The 16,328-nt window shown below is 40.9% G+C and overlaps 1 protein-coding gene across 4 annotated transcripts in view; it reads right to left on the bottom strand.

The window, feature by feature from the left end:
* Positions 1 to 16,328, bottom strand: part of RAB4A (RAB4A, member RAS oncogene family) — a 72,021-nt gene that overhangs the window by 26,604 nt on the left and 29,089 nt on the right. For 3 of the 4 annotated variants that reach the window (XM_070364646.1, XM_070364645.1, XM_070364647.1), the window contains exons 4-7: positions 14,556 to 14,618; positions 13,339 to 13,493; positions 11,992 to 12,087; positions 8,495 to 8,628 (exon numbers count right to left, since the gene is read on the bottom strand). In XM_070364646.1, coding sequence (XP_070220747.1) covers positions 8,513 to 8,628; positions 11,992 to 12,087; positions 13,339 to 13,493; positions 14,556 to 14,618 — 430 coding nt within the window. In that variant the 3' untranslated portion in view covers positions 8,495 to 8,512. Of the gene's footprint in view, positions 1 to 2,127; positions 3,837 to 8,494; positions 8,629 to 11,991; positions 12,088 to 13,338; positions 13,494 to 14,555; positions 14,619 to 16,328 lie in introns of those variants that run through there. The other variant, XM_005896701.3, reaches the window with a different exon arrangement.

Genomic DNA, 16,328 nt, shown 5'->3' with positions numbered 1-16,328 from the left:
GCCCTGTGTCCCTCCTGAAGGTACACTGTCCTCTGGGCTGGAGACAGAACTTCCAGTACAATTAGCCACATGCTGGGAAGTCACCTCTAGTAATATTGGATAAAGGAGGTGTATCTTGCTTCTTCAATACATCTAGAAAAACAACTATATAATTCCAAGAAAAAAAACCATAACTATTCTTGGCTTGTAACAGTATCTCTTCTGAAGTTCCCAACGGTATATTGACAATAACAAATTTTACATATATATTCTTGTTGAGATGTATGCTGAACTATTTTTGGGTGAAATGACAGAGGTTTTGGATGTTTCCAAATACTACAGTGTAAAAAAGTGGGGCAAAGGTAGATAAAGCAAGACTGGCATAATGAATAGACAATTGTGGAAAATAGCTGATGTAGTGGTTCTATATGCTATTTTCTCCATACTTGTGTATGCTCAAAAACCCTAAAATTAAAAAAAAAAAAGGAAAACAACATAAATTCTATTTTAAAAGAAAAAATAGACTCCCGGATCACATTATTTTCTAGCAGTTAGTTTCTAACGTTAGGGGGTGATGGCCAACAATTTATTTCTTCTTCCTGAACCTGGCAAGTTGAGTGCTCTCAAATAAATCCCTCTAAACATTTCTAAAAACAACTCCTTAAAGAAGTAAACATAATCAGGAAGCAACCAAGCAACAACTGGGACAAATCTGGACTGTTTTCAACTGATTAATAAAATCACTTTATAACTAGTACAAAAAATTATTTAAAATTTACAGGTGTTTTAAAGACTAACTTTCCCCTCTGAAAAAAAAGCAAAAAATAGGACAAATTTGACAGAAAATAAAGTACCATCTACTGTGTCACAGTATGAAATGCAAATCATTTAGATGACTAATTTTAGCATTTTCTTCATTCTGAATAATATTGATCTGCTAGGAATCAATGTTCTTACGATTTCAAGAACTCTTAAATTTTTAAGAACTCTTATTATTTTTCAATAAAACCATTACAGTATCCCAATTTGTAATGTTTTTATTCTCACTTAGATGCTGGACTGTGAAAAAATAAATTAAAATCTCAAGTCTAAATGGAGTGTAGAATTTTCTTCTAGGAAGACCGAGAAAATGCTTTTCTAGAAATGTAAATTAAGGACATCCTGCAAACTTAACAAATTGTGGGAAATGTACACATTTAATAACATTCACTATTAGATATATTTGGTCTTTATCTCTGGTTCCTGACACAAAGCTCCTAAAAGACTAAGAATTTCCTGAGTTTTAGGGGTCCCTTTTGAGCACAGTTTATGCCAATGAAATGACTTCAGGGTCACCCTAGAGAGGTTCAGGGTGCAGCTGGTCACGAGAAAGATCTAAGGAAGTTTTAGCTCCACCCACTGACCTGAGAGAAGGGGTTGCTAGAGATTAAGAGCTAGAAAAAATCTTAAATAACAAGATTTGAGGAGCCTCTTGTTTGGTGAACAGGAAAACAGCCATGAGCCAGGAGGGTGGGGCACCCCAAACTCCATGGGGACAGAGGTTCTTGTGCTCGGGACCCTTCCAGGCCTGGCCCTATGTGCTTCCTCATCTGCTGTTCATATGTAGCTTTTGTAATAAACCAATAATCTCATGGGCTTCCCTGGCGGCTTAGCAGTAAAGAATCCGCCTGAAATGCAGGAGCCATGGGTTTGATCTCTGGGTTGGGTAGACCCCCTGGAGGAGGGCAAGGCAACCCATTCCAGTATTCTTGCCTGAAGAATCCCATGGACAGAGGAGCCTGGTGGGCTACAGTCCATAGGGTCGCAAAGAGTCAGACACGACTGAAGCGACTTAGCACACACCATAATCTCATAAGGAAACTTTCAGTTCTGTGAGCTGCTCTAGGAATTAATTAAACCCAAGGAGTGGGTCATAGGAACCTCAGATTTCGGGCCAGCTAGGAAAGCACATGTGACACCCTGCACCTGTGACTGGCCTAGAATGTGTTGGTTTGGGTGGTGGTGGGTGTTGACACAGGCTTTAACTTGTGCGATCTGATGCCATTTCCAGTAGACAATGTCAGAACAGAACCCATCTGGTGTCAGAAGAATCAGAGGATTGGCTGGTGGTAGAAAACACTCCAGGGACCAAATACCACATCTCTCCTCTTCATTTTTTCCTAAAGGCTTTTATTACGAACCACCATGGTTTGGTTCTCCAGCAAATTTTATTGGTCAAGGGATGTGGAATTATATGCAATACCTGGGGTTTAAATTAACAGGCTCACTTATAAACCAACATTTATCTTATTTTTTTAAAATTCTGCTTTTGCATAAACTGATGTAGTCAAACAGACATGCTCCTACCCCATGCAAAAAGCTGTTCAAAAATGAGCAGCTTGCAAACCCACTGTTAACAAGACACTGAATCAAACATTCTTCCAGTGAGGTCCAAGAAGCAGATCAGTCTGAGAATTTGCTTCATATTCTGACTTTTCAAAATCAAATATTCAAGATATAAAGAAGCAAAATTAAAATATCTAAAACAGTTACATCTTGATATTTTTATCCAAGTCACTTCCAGAGTTTGTAGTGCTTCTGTGCTCCATTGGTTAAAACAAAACAACAAAAGCAGTAGGCAGCTTCCAACATAAAGGTAATCAAATTTACCAGTTTGAGCTAAAAGTCACAGTGGAAGGAACACATGTAAGGTGAAGAATGCCATTTAAACCTTTCAGTTTTAAATAGTACTGTATTTTAGCTTTAAAGAAAAGTTCTATTATATATTTTTGCATAAACATTTTAAAATATTAGAACGAGTCTTTGTAATACAATATACATTAACTCATGTGAATTAAAAACATGTCAACTTGATAACTGTTGTAAGGCATTTAAGTATTTAGCAAAAGTGTACAGAAATTTCTTAGAGGTGTCCCTTTAATATTAACTTTAGTGGGTGTCCTTAAAATGAACTCAAAACAAAAGACTAAAAAGGAGGCAGTGATGCTGTAATACTGAATCCCAGAAAAAGCACAGTAGCAAAAATGTGTTTTCTAACAGGAAGACCAGATGATCAGCAAACTGGGACCAGGTAAACAGCCCTGGTACAGCTACTGCACTGACCAATGCTGAGAGTCGCATCTGTTGCCTAGGAAGTTTGGTGAAAGGTACCAGCATCCTTAGTGCCTGAAACACATCAGGTGCTCGGCTCTACTTCCTGAACTGAGTTGATGAAGATGCTTTAAAATCAGAGTGCTAGACAGTTCATGAGAAAATTTCATTTATCATTTTATTTCAGTATGTGACTAAATTCTGATCTAGTATTTCCAGTGTGGCTCATGTAACACCTTGTGGACTGTGGTAAATGGAATTAACTAAGTATTGCATTGGCCATCAATGCCAGAATCTCTGAATATCAGGTCACAAACATAACCAACTGTGCAACATAACCAACATAATGATCAGAGCACACCTCACAATGAACAGATTTTAGTTCAGACGATTAAAAAAAAAAAGTATTAGACTGCATTTAGTGCAGTGCTCTATCATACTGTACGTCAGATACCATGCTGTGGAGATGCACTGGATGAGCATATGTACAGTACACAGCCAGGATCCAAACCAGGGTGAAAGGGCGAATATGGGACAGAACACTTTTACATACGTGTATACATTTAATGGTCTTGTCCACTGAACTGGATTTATTATACAGTTTGCTGTGCCACATCTACTAGCTTGTATAATATGCCAAATTATTATTATTATTATTTTTTGCACAAAGATCTACTTCCATATAAAGTAGAAAAAGATGGTGGTTAAAAAAAAACCTTCTTCTTCAAGCTTCAATAATTGTGTCCCAAATACCACTGTATGAATACCTAAAAAATATTAAGAACGATTTAGAAATATGCATAATTATAAATGTCCAAACAGAGCTTAAAGTCACAAAGGGAACCAGTGAACACTTCCAACTTTTATTTAAGCTTACTTATGCCTATTGCCTGGAGAATCCCAGGGACGGCGGAGCCTGGTGGGCTGCCGTCTATGGGGTCGCACAGAGTCGGACACGACTGAAGCGACTTAGCAGCAGCAGCAGCAGCAGCATGCCTATTAGATAATGTTGACTATACATAAAAAAGAGGAAGCTTTATAAAGTTAAAATATCAATTTGCAAATTTTATAAATAAGCCTTAGCTAGAGGCACATTCTATTAGACTTCAACTAACCCAAGAAAGACTCGTCACTGACATGAAGGCAGGAGAGTCTCTAACCCAATCATTGCTATCAACTTTCCTTTCTTTCTGAGCAAGAGCATAAGGATTTCCTACAAATTATTTCAAGCAGAATATCTAATTTTTTTTTAATAGGGAAGGTTTATGCTAGCATTTTGTTCCATATTTTCCCTGTTTGTTCTATGTCCTTTTTCCTTCTTTTACTGTCTTCTTTCAGATTATTTAGAGTAATTATGTGTTTATTCCATTTTAATTCCCATATTGATTTAAATTTGCCAAAACTCTTTGTTGTGTTGTTTCAGTGGTTGCGTTAGGTTTTTTTTCTTAAGATTTAATTTTTTTTAGTGCAGTTTTAGGTTCCCAGTAAAACGGAGGAGGAAACAATTACATACAGTTCCCAAACACCCACCTCCCCGCCCCCCAACCCTCACACATATACAGCCTCCTCCACTATCAGCATCCCGCCAGCTGGTACATTGTTACAGGTGATGAACCTACACTGACACATAATAATCACCCAAAACCCATAGTTAAACCACAGTTCACTCTTGTAGATTCTATGGGTTTGAACAAATACAGGAAGACATACATTCATTCCTCTCATCCCCAGTCTTTACACTGTCTCCATAGTTTTGCCTTTTTCAGAATGTCACATAGTTGCAATCAGGTAGCATGTAGCCTGGCTGGCTTCTTTTACTTAGTTATATGCGTTGAAGGTTCTTCTTTCATTTAGTTATATGCATTGAAGTTATATGCTAAGTCTTTTCATGGCTTGATAGTTCATTCCTTTTCAGTGCTGAATGATATTCCATGGTCTGGATGGACCATGGTTAACCCATTTGACTTCTGAAGTACATCCTATTTGTTTGCAAGTTTTGGCAATTATGAACAATGCTGCTATAAGCATCCATGTGAGGGTATTTGTGTGGACATGAGTTTTCAAATACTTTGTGTAAATACCAAGCAGTGAGACTGCAGATTATATAGTAAGAATATGCTTAGTTTTATAAGAAAATGTCAAACTGTCTTCCAAAGTAGCTGCACCATTTTGTACTCTTACCAGCAATGAAAGAGAATTTCTATTGCTCTACATCCTCACCAGCATTTGCTGCTATCACTGTCTTAGATTTTGGCCATTCTAATAGGCTTGTAGTCACAGCTCATTTATGAAGTATCTTTTCCTGTACTTACTGCCATCTGGATACCTTCCTTGGCAAGGTATCTGTTAAGAACTCCAGTGTTCTTGGCTGGAGAATCCCAGGGACAGGGGAGCCTGGTGGGATGCCATCTATGGGGTCGCACAGAGTCAGACACGACTAAAGTGACTTAGCAGGAGCAGCAGCAGTGACAGCTCATTTATGAAGTATCTTTTCCTGTACTTACTGCCATCTGGATACCTTCCTTGGCAAGGTATCTGTTAAGGTCTTTGGTCCATTTTTAAATTGGGTTTGTTTTCTTTCTTACTGTTGAGTTTTAAGAATTCTTTGTATATTTACCGTAACAATTATCAGATATGTCTTTTGTAAACATTTTGTCCTGGTGTGTAGCTTGTCTACTAATTCTGTTGACACTGTCTTTTGTACATGAAGTTCAGCTTACCAATTACTTCTTTCATGGATTGTATCTTTAGTGTTGTATCTAAAAAATCATCAAAATACTCAAGGACATCTACATTTTCTCTCATTTTATGTTCTATGAGTTTTATGATTTTGCATTTTACTTTAGATCTATGACTCATTTTGAGCTAGTTTTTGTAAAGGGTATAAGGTCTGATGTCTAGATTCATTTTTTGCATATGGGTGGCCAATTGTTTCAGGACCGTTTGTTGAAAAGACTATTTCTGCTTCACCGTTACTGCCTTTGCTCCTTTGTCAAACATCAGGGTATGGGTCTATTTCTGGGCTCTCTATTCTGTCCCACTGATCTCTTATTTCACCAATACCATACTGTCTTGACTACAATAGCTCTACAGTGCTTTGAAGCTGGGTAGTGACAGTCCTTCAATTTTGTTCTTCTCGCTCAGTACTGTGTTGGCTATTAGGGGTCTTTTGTCTTTTCTCCACATAAACTTCAGAATCAGTTTGGTTTTCCTCATACAGATGTTGTTAAGAGTTCTGCCTAAGTATTTCCCTTTTGGGGAAACTAACGTAAATGGTATTGTGTTTTTCAGTTCAGATTGCACTTGTTCACTGCTGGGATACAGAAAAGTGACGGACTTTTGTATATTAATCTCGTATCTTGCAACTGTGCTATTAATGTATAATCACTTACATGGGGGTTTGTGGATTCTTTCGGATTCTCTACATAATCATGTCATCTGCCAGCAAAGTTAGTTAATTTCTTCCTTCCCAATCTGTATACCTTTTATTTCCTTTTCTTACTGCATCAGCTAGGACTCCTGGTTTGATGCTGAAAAGGAGTGCTGACAGGGCACAATCTTGCCTTGTACCTGATATTGATTTTGATATTTGGCAAAACTAATACAATTATGTAAAGTTTAAAAATAAAATAAAATTAAAAAATAATAAATAAATTAAAAAAAAAAAAAAAAAAGCTCCAACTTTCTCCCCATTAGGTCTGATTTTAGACTTTACTAAGTTGAGGTGATTCCCCACTATTCCTAGTTCACTGAGAGTTCTCATTGCAAAAGAATATTGGAACTTGTCAACTGATTTTTCTACATCTCTTGATGAAATCATGTGATTTTTGTTCCCTGTTGATGTGATGATTACATTAATTGATTATGGAATGTTGAACCAGTCTTGTATATCTGGGATAAATCCCACTTGGAAGTATGTAATTCTTTTTATACATTGCTGGATTCAATCTACTATTGTGTTGAGAATTTCTGTGTTTACAGAATCTATGTTTACAGGAGATACTAGTTTATAGTTTTCTTTTCTTCTAATGTCTCTGTCTGGCTTTGGGATTAAGATAACACTGGCCTCATAGAATGCGTTACGAAGTGTTCTGTCTGCTTTTGTTCTGTGAACAAGACTGCAGAGACCTGGTATAATCTCTTCTTTAAATGTTTGGAAGAAGTCACCAGTGGAGCCATCTGGGTCTGGTACGTTCTGTTTTGGAAGGTTACTAGTTAATGGTTCAAGTTCTTTAAAACAGATATAGGCCTTATTCACATTATCTGTTTCTTCTTGTTGAGTTTTGGCAAATTCTGTCTTTGACAGAATTGGTTTATTTCGTCTACGTTATCAAATTTTTGGGCACAGAGTTGTTCATAGTGTTCCTTTATTATCCTTTCAAAGTCCATAGAATCTGCAGTGATGTCCCTGCTTTCATTTCTGATATTAGTAGTTTATATTGGGTTTTTTTTTTTTTTTTTTTTGGCCTGGCTAGTCACTGACTTTACTGTATTTTTTCAAGGAACCAACTTTGGTTTCACTAAATTTTTTCTATTGATTTCCTGATCTAATTTTTATTATTTCTTTTCTTCTTTCTACTTTGGATTTCATTTGTTCTTCTTTTTCTAGTTTTTTATGGAGGACACATATGATTATATTTAGATCTTTCTTCTTTTCTAATACATGCCTGCAATGCTACAAATTTTACTCTAAGTACTATTTGTGTTGAATCTCCCCCAAATTTTGATAAGTTGTGTTTTTTTCATTTAGTTCAAAATACTATTAAATTTCTCTTGAGACTTCTTCTTTGACCCATTTATTATTTAGAAGTATGCTCCAGTACTCTTGCCTGGAAAATCCCATGGATGGAGGAGCCTGGTAGGCTGCAGTCCATGGGGTCGCTAAGAGTTGGACACGACTGAGCAACTTCCCTTTCACTTTTCACTTTCATGCACTGGAGAAGGAAATGGCAACCCACTCCAGTACTCTTGCCTGGAGAATCCCAGGGACGGGGGAGCCTGGTGGGCTGCCGTCTATGGGGTCGCACAGAGTCGGACACGACTGAAGCAACTTAGCAGCAGCAGCAGCATGCTGCTTAATACTCACATTTCTGGATTTCCCAGTTATCTTCCAACTACAGATTTCTAGTTTTATTTCACTGTGCTCTGAGAGAAGACATGGAATGACTTCTGTTCTTTTAAATGTCTTCAGGTGTGTTTTATGGCCTAGGGTGTGGTCTGTTTTGATGAGTGTTCCATGTGAGCTTGAGAAGAATGTGTATTCCACTGCTGAGAATAAACTTTTAGTTATGCAATCACCTCTCCTTTTCATAATGCACCTTCAAAAAGCAACGACAACCTCCCCTTTTAAGCCTGTGTAGGGCTCTGGGTGGGAAACAGAGGACAGGTCTGAGGGCGACAGGACTGCTGCAATGTGGGCACCTACCTGCGCGCCTGAGCTGCCTCAGCAGCCACACTCCTGCGCGCTCGGGGCCTGGGCACGGCGCGGGGACCGCAGCTGTCTCAAGGCCGCATCTCCGTACTGGATACCTGAGCCCATTCTTTCTGGGTCCAGCTCACCTGAGGATCAAGTAAATCTTTAGAAAAAGTTTTTATGTTTCTGTGATCCCCAAAATATATTAAGTGAAAACCACAAAGTGCAGACACTGTATATATAAAACATTATTTTGAATAAAAAGGAAAAATACACACATATTTGCTTACATGGGCATAAAAATATCTTTGGATGGGTACATAAACTGGTAATTGTAGCTGACTTCAAGAAAGAGCTCTAGATGCTAGGGGATAGGAGAGGAGGGAAATAGAGGGTGACTTTCATTGTATCCTCTTTACTTGAATCTGGAATTATGTGAATATATTATGCATACAAAAAGCATTGAAATGAAACCACAAAGATACCATTCTTTACTATGAGACTGGTAAAGACCCAAACATGATAATACACCCTGTGGACATGGCTTTAGTGAAATAAAACACCTTCATTCATACGAGTGGGATGATAAACTGCCTCAAGCTTGAAAGGAGGAATCTGACAGCCTCTACATAAATTCCAAATGCCTATGTTCTTTGACCCAACAACTCCATTTCTGGGAATTTATCTTACATATACACTCACACACATGTGAAATGATATACAAAACGTTATTTACTGCAACGTTGTTTGTAACATCTGGCAACAACTCAAATGTCCAAGGCAGACTGGTTAGGTAAATTATGGCAATATACCAAATTGAATATTACACATACACACTGCATGTATATATACAGTGGCACAACGCGTATGTGGACATCTCTAATGCTGACTTGTAATGATGGGTAGGCACAGTAAGTGCAGAATGTACAGTATGCTAACGTTTCTGTATAAAGTGGTAGAGAAAATAAAGGTTTTTGAACCATATGAATATACTGCCTATTTAGAAGATTACAATGAAAAAGTACTGCTGAAGAATTCTAACACATCTGTATATTTTTTTCACTTGATGTAATTATGATTTTGATGGTTTTAGGAGAAAAAGATCTTGAAAGTTTTATGTGTGTTAACTTATATGCACTGTCTTCATGGGTGGATACCAAAGGGGGAAGGTAATCTAAATAAGTTGAGCCTGATTGTACTCAACACAATGCCAATTTTAATGTTAACTACTTATGCTACAGGCTCTTTAAAAAAGTAACAGTACTGTACCAAGTTGAGTAACTATTTTGTTGCTGTGTTCAGACCAAAAGCCCACAGAGGGATGGAGCACCTCTCTTTCTGCTGAGACCAGAGGTCTGGGCCCCAACATTCTCCCACCACCTTCCCTGCCCCACCCTCTCTGTCAGTTCCCCTCTCACGTTCTCTCCCTTACCTTCCTCTCTCTTCTCCCTCAGCATTTACAGGTGCTAAGACTTCTTCCACTCCTGAAACCTCTCATGTTAAATTAACCCTCTGTCTCCTCCTCCAGGGAGGCACCCAGGCTCTGCTTCCTCATCTCCTCTGTGCTCAGTTGCTCCATCTCCTCCCTGCATCATTCTGCTGGTAAAGATGACTAGTGACTTCCTCTTGCCCACCCCAGGGACACTTTTCAGCTCCAGTCTTAGCTTACGAGACTTTCCTCCCATGTATTTGATAATGAACAACCTTCTGGTTGAATGTGGGCACAGGTGACACTCATGTTCCTGGGTATCTTCCTGTATCTCTGACCTTTCACCCCCTTCTCTCATCCTTCCGTCCAAGGCTCTGTTCTGGCCACTGCTCTGCCCATTCTTCACTGCTCTCTGTGGGATCACATTCCTTCCCCAGGTGCACCTACTCCTATAGACCGACGGCTCCCAAGTGGGCACCACCAGCTGGGTTCTTCCCACAGGTTCCTGGATGACGCCCTGTGCCTGTTCCAGTGATGCCACCCAGGGAACATTTCAAAACACAACCATCCTGATTCGCATGAACTGGCTTCTCCTCTGGTTCTGCCATCTCATCACTGAGCTATCCAGCTGTGACACAGAGTTACCTGTGGCTCCTCCCCTCTTCTGATCCCTGCTCTTCCAATACCCCACAAAGTCAAAAGGCCCTGCCCTGCTATTTAGCATCTGAGTCAGGATGCCACTGCCAACATGTTTCTTAGATTCATCTATGTCTCTTCATCTCTGCTTCCACATCCTTGTTACAGCTTTAATCAGGCATCTTTTCTTGAATTACTCAAACATGCCTCGGTTGGTATCCTGGCCATCAGTCCTGGGCTCTGGTCCGTCACTGATGTGAATGCCTACACACACCATGTGTCTGCAGCCACAACCTGACCATATCACTCTCTGCCTCCCACCCTCAAGTGGCTTCTCAGCCCTGCAGCAGTGGTCCTCTATCTTGGGAGAATATGAGAATCACACGGGACAGTTTTTTAAAATGATGATGCTGAGATCTTAACTCAGCATCTCCAGAGGTGGGGCCTAGAATTAAAAGTTGTATGTATCCCAGGCGACTCTTGCGTCCAGCCAAGGTGGAGACTCAGTCACCCACGGAGCAAAGTTCGAGCCTGGGTGAAGATCACTGGCCTGGCTGCTGCCTCTCCTCAGTCTTCTCTCCTGCCATTCTCCACTGTGGTCTTTCTCTTCTAGTAACTGCAACTTTCCCCCCAATCTCCATTCATGCTGCCCCTCTGATGGCCTACCCTCCTTCCCGCCCTCATGCCCGGTTCCTCCTGCTCACACTTTGAAAGCCTGAGCTCAGTCAGTGTCTCTTCCTAGAAGCTCTTCCTGATATCACCTCCTAAACAAGCAGGCTCTCCTTTGTGTGGCCCCAAGATCCGGTGTACTTCTCAGTTACTGCAGTCACCACACTGTGTTATAATTATATTTTGAGTGTTTCCCTTGAAAGGCAGTTTCTTGAGGGCAAGGGTTGGGATTAATTTACTTTTGTATCCTAGCACCTGAAAAGAATAGGCATTCAGTTAAATGAATCAATTAAAAATGTAATGCCCACATGTGATTTTGGTGATATTTAAATAAAAATTAACTCTAATAAATGATTACATATTATTTTGTCAGCTGCCTATAGTAGGGTTGTTTTAAACTTATTTTCACTGAAGCAACAAGTAGAACAATAATGAGACAGGTTATTACTGTGACATGCTCAGTCAGCTTCAGAAACAAATTTTCCACGATGCCTGATCTGTAACCAGCAGCATTAAGCGAGGTGCCCATAACTCATTTCCCGTCACACAGCTGCTTCCCTGCCACCACACAGCTGAAGAAGTCCCTGCGAAGGAGGCCTGAGCTTCCACCTCCAGTGCAGACAAGACCTTCAAACCCCTAAGAGGCCACTGCAGGTCGGCAGGTAGAGAGAGGAAACTCCATGACCAAATCACTCCTGGAAATACTGAAAAGTGACACTACTGAGCTAGAGAGGAGAATGTGCTAAAGCAAAGTTTATTAATGGGAAGTTCTTACCTGATTCAATTTTGTTAAGTATTTTTCTTGCACACTGTACAAAGGCCTCTTCCACGTTCTCCCCTGTTAGTGCACTCGTTTCCAGAAACATCAGCTCTAAAATCAACATCAAACAAAACATGAAGCCATATTTAGAAGATAACCACAATTATTCAACTCATAACTACATGCTTAATATATTATTCTCTTAGCAGACAAAATAGAATTTTGTCCTTATAACCAGGTATTTCTGCAAATATAAAATCAATAAATGTCAATACATACATATTTTTTAAGTCTTAAAAGAATTCCAACTTTTTCTGAAAAGTAACTAGCAGTGTGTGCTAGCACTTAGTGTGTTGAAGAAGAAACTAAGCAAGCAGGACGCTGGTAGGGAAGCAGGCTGGCTGAAGGCACCCAGCTGCTGACATGAGACAAAGCAGCAACTTCCGTTCCAACGGGCTTCAGGTCACCACAGATACAGCCTGCAAGTGCTGGCATCTGGGGCCACATGGTGTGTGGTCCCTGACAGTGAGAGATCTTATACGAACGAGCCCTCCGCTTTCCACCGGGCAGTCACTCACCCAGGGGAAGGCCTCTCTCCTTGCTTTTGTGAGCAAACCACAACCTCCCCAAACACTTGTTTCCTTATTAGTAAAAATGAGTGCATGTAAATGATAGAGAAATTCCTTTTGAACATTAAAATTCTAAGCTTACATATTTCTAAACAGCTTCTTTACAAACTCATAAGGGCTTATGTTTTTATTGCATGCTTATTTTCTTAGCAGAAAACCTGTTTGTCCCATTGAAAGTTGCTATTAGCGGTATTTTATTTCCTGACTGGTTCTAAAAATTAAAGTTATTTTAAAATGTCTGAATTCTCGTCATTCTGCTGTCTATAAGGAATCATTCATTTTATATGTCATCCTTATGTATTCTAAATAAAAATTCAGCAAGTTTCAAAGGCATCTTTAGCCAAATGACTTAAATTTAATGTAAGCAAAATAAAGCCAGTAAGTCCAGTATCTCATCTACTGCTTCACTTTCTATTTAGAGCTAATATTTCACCAACTTAGCTTCAAATTTCATTTTAAAAATGATAACATTATCTGATTAGGGCCTTTAAAAATTGTTATAATTTTCACTTCAAACCAAGAGCTGTGATATTAAAGATCCTAAACTGAAACACCATCACAATGCAGAGAGATTAGCTTTTATCATCATAGCAACCTCTGCAGGCACAATGCAACAGGGTGAAAATATGCTAAATATCTAAATGTCTAATAAAAACAACAGGAGGTTTCACACTCCCTAAATACAGCTTCATCTTAAACCTCCAGTAGCTGTGACAGGTCAAAGGCCACTTGCCATTTTCCTGAGCAAATCGGGAGGCCTCCAGGAAAGTGACTTCCCGATCGGTGTCCAAGTCCTTCTTGTTCCCGCAGAGGATGATGACGATGTTCTGGCTCGCGAGCATTCGGGCATCTGTTAACCAATTAGTAAGCGCATTGTAGGTTTCTCGGCTGCGTAATATAAGATTGTGAGAACAGTACATGTATTTTATAAAGCTAGCAACTCTTTCCAGTCACTCACACCACTCAGACCGCCTCTACACACGCAGGGCAGTGCCCACAACCTTCAAAGCGCTCAGAGGACCTGGGTGCCCCAAGAGCATACCACATGCTAAGGGTGTGTTCCGCCTTGTTTCCAGGGCGATGCCACAGCGAGTCAGCTTGCCACCTGTTGTTTCCCCAAGCAGGGTGCAGTATTTACTGGGGTCTTGGTTCACACAACATGCGAGCAAGACCTAAGGCTAACTGCTGTCACTTGACGAATCCGTGCAACATGATGGTCCTTTGTTTCACAGGAATTTATCACACTGATTCTTTGTGACACACTCTTATCATCTCCCATTTACACGAGAAACCTGAGGCCCAGAGAGACTAGTTAAGTTGCCCAAAGTCACACACGCAGAGCCAGGACTTGACCAGGTCTGTCTGCCTCCAGGACTGTGTTCAGCTCTTATCTAAGGGCAAAATCCTCGTATGTTCTAAGGACCGACCAAGGAACTGAATTTTTAATTAAATTTAATTGTGAAACCAAGGTGACAGCTACATGCAGGACAGTGCACTCAGATCCTTAAGATGGGCCAAGAGCTTTATAGGAACTAATTTAACCACCCAACAGCCTCACGAGTATTATGTGGTCATCATGACTCAGTGGAACAGACAAGGAAACTACAGTCCAGAGGGCTCACACTGCTTTGGGACAGGAACCAGGATTTGAACTCAGACCATCGCAGCATAGAGCCCGTGCTTGATGGAGGACAATTACTAACAATTTACCACATGCAAAGCTTCAAGCTGTGAACCTTAAGGAAACACAATGACACTGGAGATACTTTATCCGTCTGAAACTTGGGAACATGTTTCACATGGTAAAGGGGTGCTCTGAAAACCTGCAAGACCCTCAGGGAAAGGGCGGAAGGTCTTGCTGAGTCCCACCTCTGCTGTCTGCTGACACACCAGCGGCCTATGGGGAGGTGCAGACCCCAGGGAGCACAGGCTGAGCAGGGGTGTTATTACCTGGTACTGTCGTAGACGAGCAGTGCCCCCGCTGCGCCTCTGTAGTAGCTTCTTGTCACAGACCTGGAAGAGTTACAGGCTTTTACTTTCACGGGAGCAGAGCCCTTGCTCATGAGCAGCAGCCTCCCATGCAAAACACCCATTTTTTGCCTTGACAACTGCAATACAATGACAGAAACCGCTCTAAAGAGAAATGATACACCGACATTTGAAAGCAGACACAAAGGGCTGTTCTGTCCAAAACCGTATCACAGTATTGATAAGGAGGTGGGGCCATGAGGCTGGGGATGAGTGTGCCCCTCATGGAGTGGGGGAGGCCCCCGCAGAACTGAGGGGACCTTTGCACGCCCTGCCCCAGGCCCAGCGGTGCAGCTCATGCTCCCTCCCTCCTGGGGGCACACCAGTCTGAACTGAGTGCCCACCCAGGTACATCACGTCCATTCTCACAACCTCCTGGAGTCTTCCTTCAGTAAGCACTCGCCTGAATCATGACTCTTTCCCTGTTAATTAGATTTTCCCAGGGGCAGAATAAAATATGCTTGGCACTTCCCGTCTTGAACAAGCATGGTGCAGGCAGCAGGATGCTCCTGCTACTGTTCCAAAGGGGATTCTTTTGTACCCAGACTTCTCAGAAGCTGCTTCACCAGTGCCTCTTCCTCCTCCTCTTTCATGACACAGCCCGTCTGGGCCACACAGCTTCACGGACAGATGACCCAGTGCCGCCTGCCCTTCCCCTCTACCTTGGCCCCTGCTTCCTCCCTCTGCTCTACAGCCCACTCCGTGTTGTATCACTGGAGACACTCTGATTTCACTCTCATACTTAATGGAGAGTCTGGCTGAGTGTACAATTTTAGGTTGGAAAAACATTTTCATGTTGAGTTTTGAAGTCAAGGTTGTAATTATCTTCCAGCTTTCAACTGCTGCTGCTGAAAAGCCCAGTGCAATGGTCATAGTGATCCTTGAGATGTGCCTGCTTTTCCCTCTCAGAATCTCTGGTATCTCCAGCCCACCTCTGGCGTTCTGAGATTTCACATGGCAGACCCTGGCCTCATCTGTGTTTGGTATAAGATGGAATTTTATAGACTCATTTCCTTCTGTGGAAAATCTTCAACTGTTGCTTTTATTCTTTCGTCTCCTCCTCTGCCTTCAGGAAGGCGTTACTGGTCAGGTCTTGGCCTTCCTGGACTAACTCTGGATGATCCTCTATGTTGTCTCTTCTCTTTCTCACCTTGAGTTTATTGTTTAACTTTCTGGAAGAGTATTACTCTATTCAATACATGATTTTAATTTCTCTTTTTAAATTTAAATTTTATTTCCTTGATGCAAACTTTACTCTTACTTGTGAGGACACAGTAGTTTTTAGTTTTTGTCTATTCCCTGAAAGTTCTTACTTATTTTGGGCTCTTTATTTTAGAAGCTTTCTTCACATATCTGGTGATCCATGGATCATTTATATTGAGCAAGGAATACCAACGTGTAAAAGATGCTCTTTATGTGTGGGATTGGGGGGCTCCACTGTGAGATGGCTGGACAGAGATTGGGCTATTTCATTGGGGAAATCAAAATGTTAGTACCTTTAAGCCTTTTCCTTGTGGCTGTTTTTCTGTGGAGAAGAATCATTTCCTCTGCCTGAGACACACACACCTGGCTGTCAGTAACTAAGAGGATGTGGGGGAAGAGATAAGGGTCAGCAGCTTTCAATTAACTCCCATCCTTCTAGTCCTTGCTTCACTTAACCCTGCCCTCTAATGGGCCCCTACTTTTAGTTTTTTC

The sequence above is a fragment of the Bos mutus genome, chromosome 28, assembly GCF_027580195.1.
Source record: "Bos mutus isolate GX-2022 chromosome 28, NWIPB_WYAK_1.1, whole genome shotgun sequence".
NCBI classification, from domain to species: Eukaryota; Metazoa; Chordata; class Mammalia; order Artiodactyla; family Bovidae; genus Bos; species Bos mutus.
The sequence above is the reverse complement of the archived record's forward strand: the minus strand, read 5'-3'. Positions and strand labels throughout refer to the sequence as shown.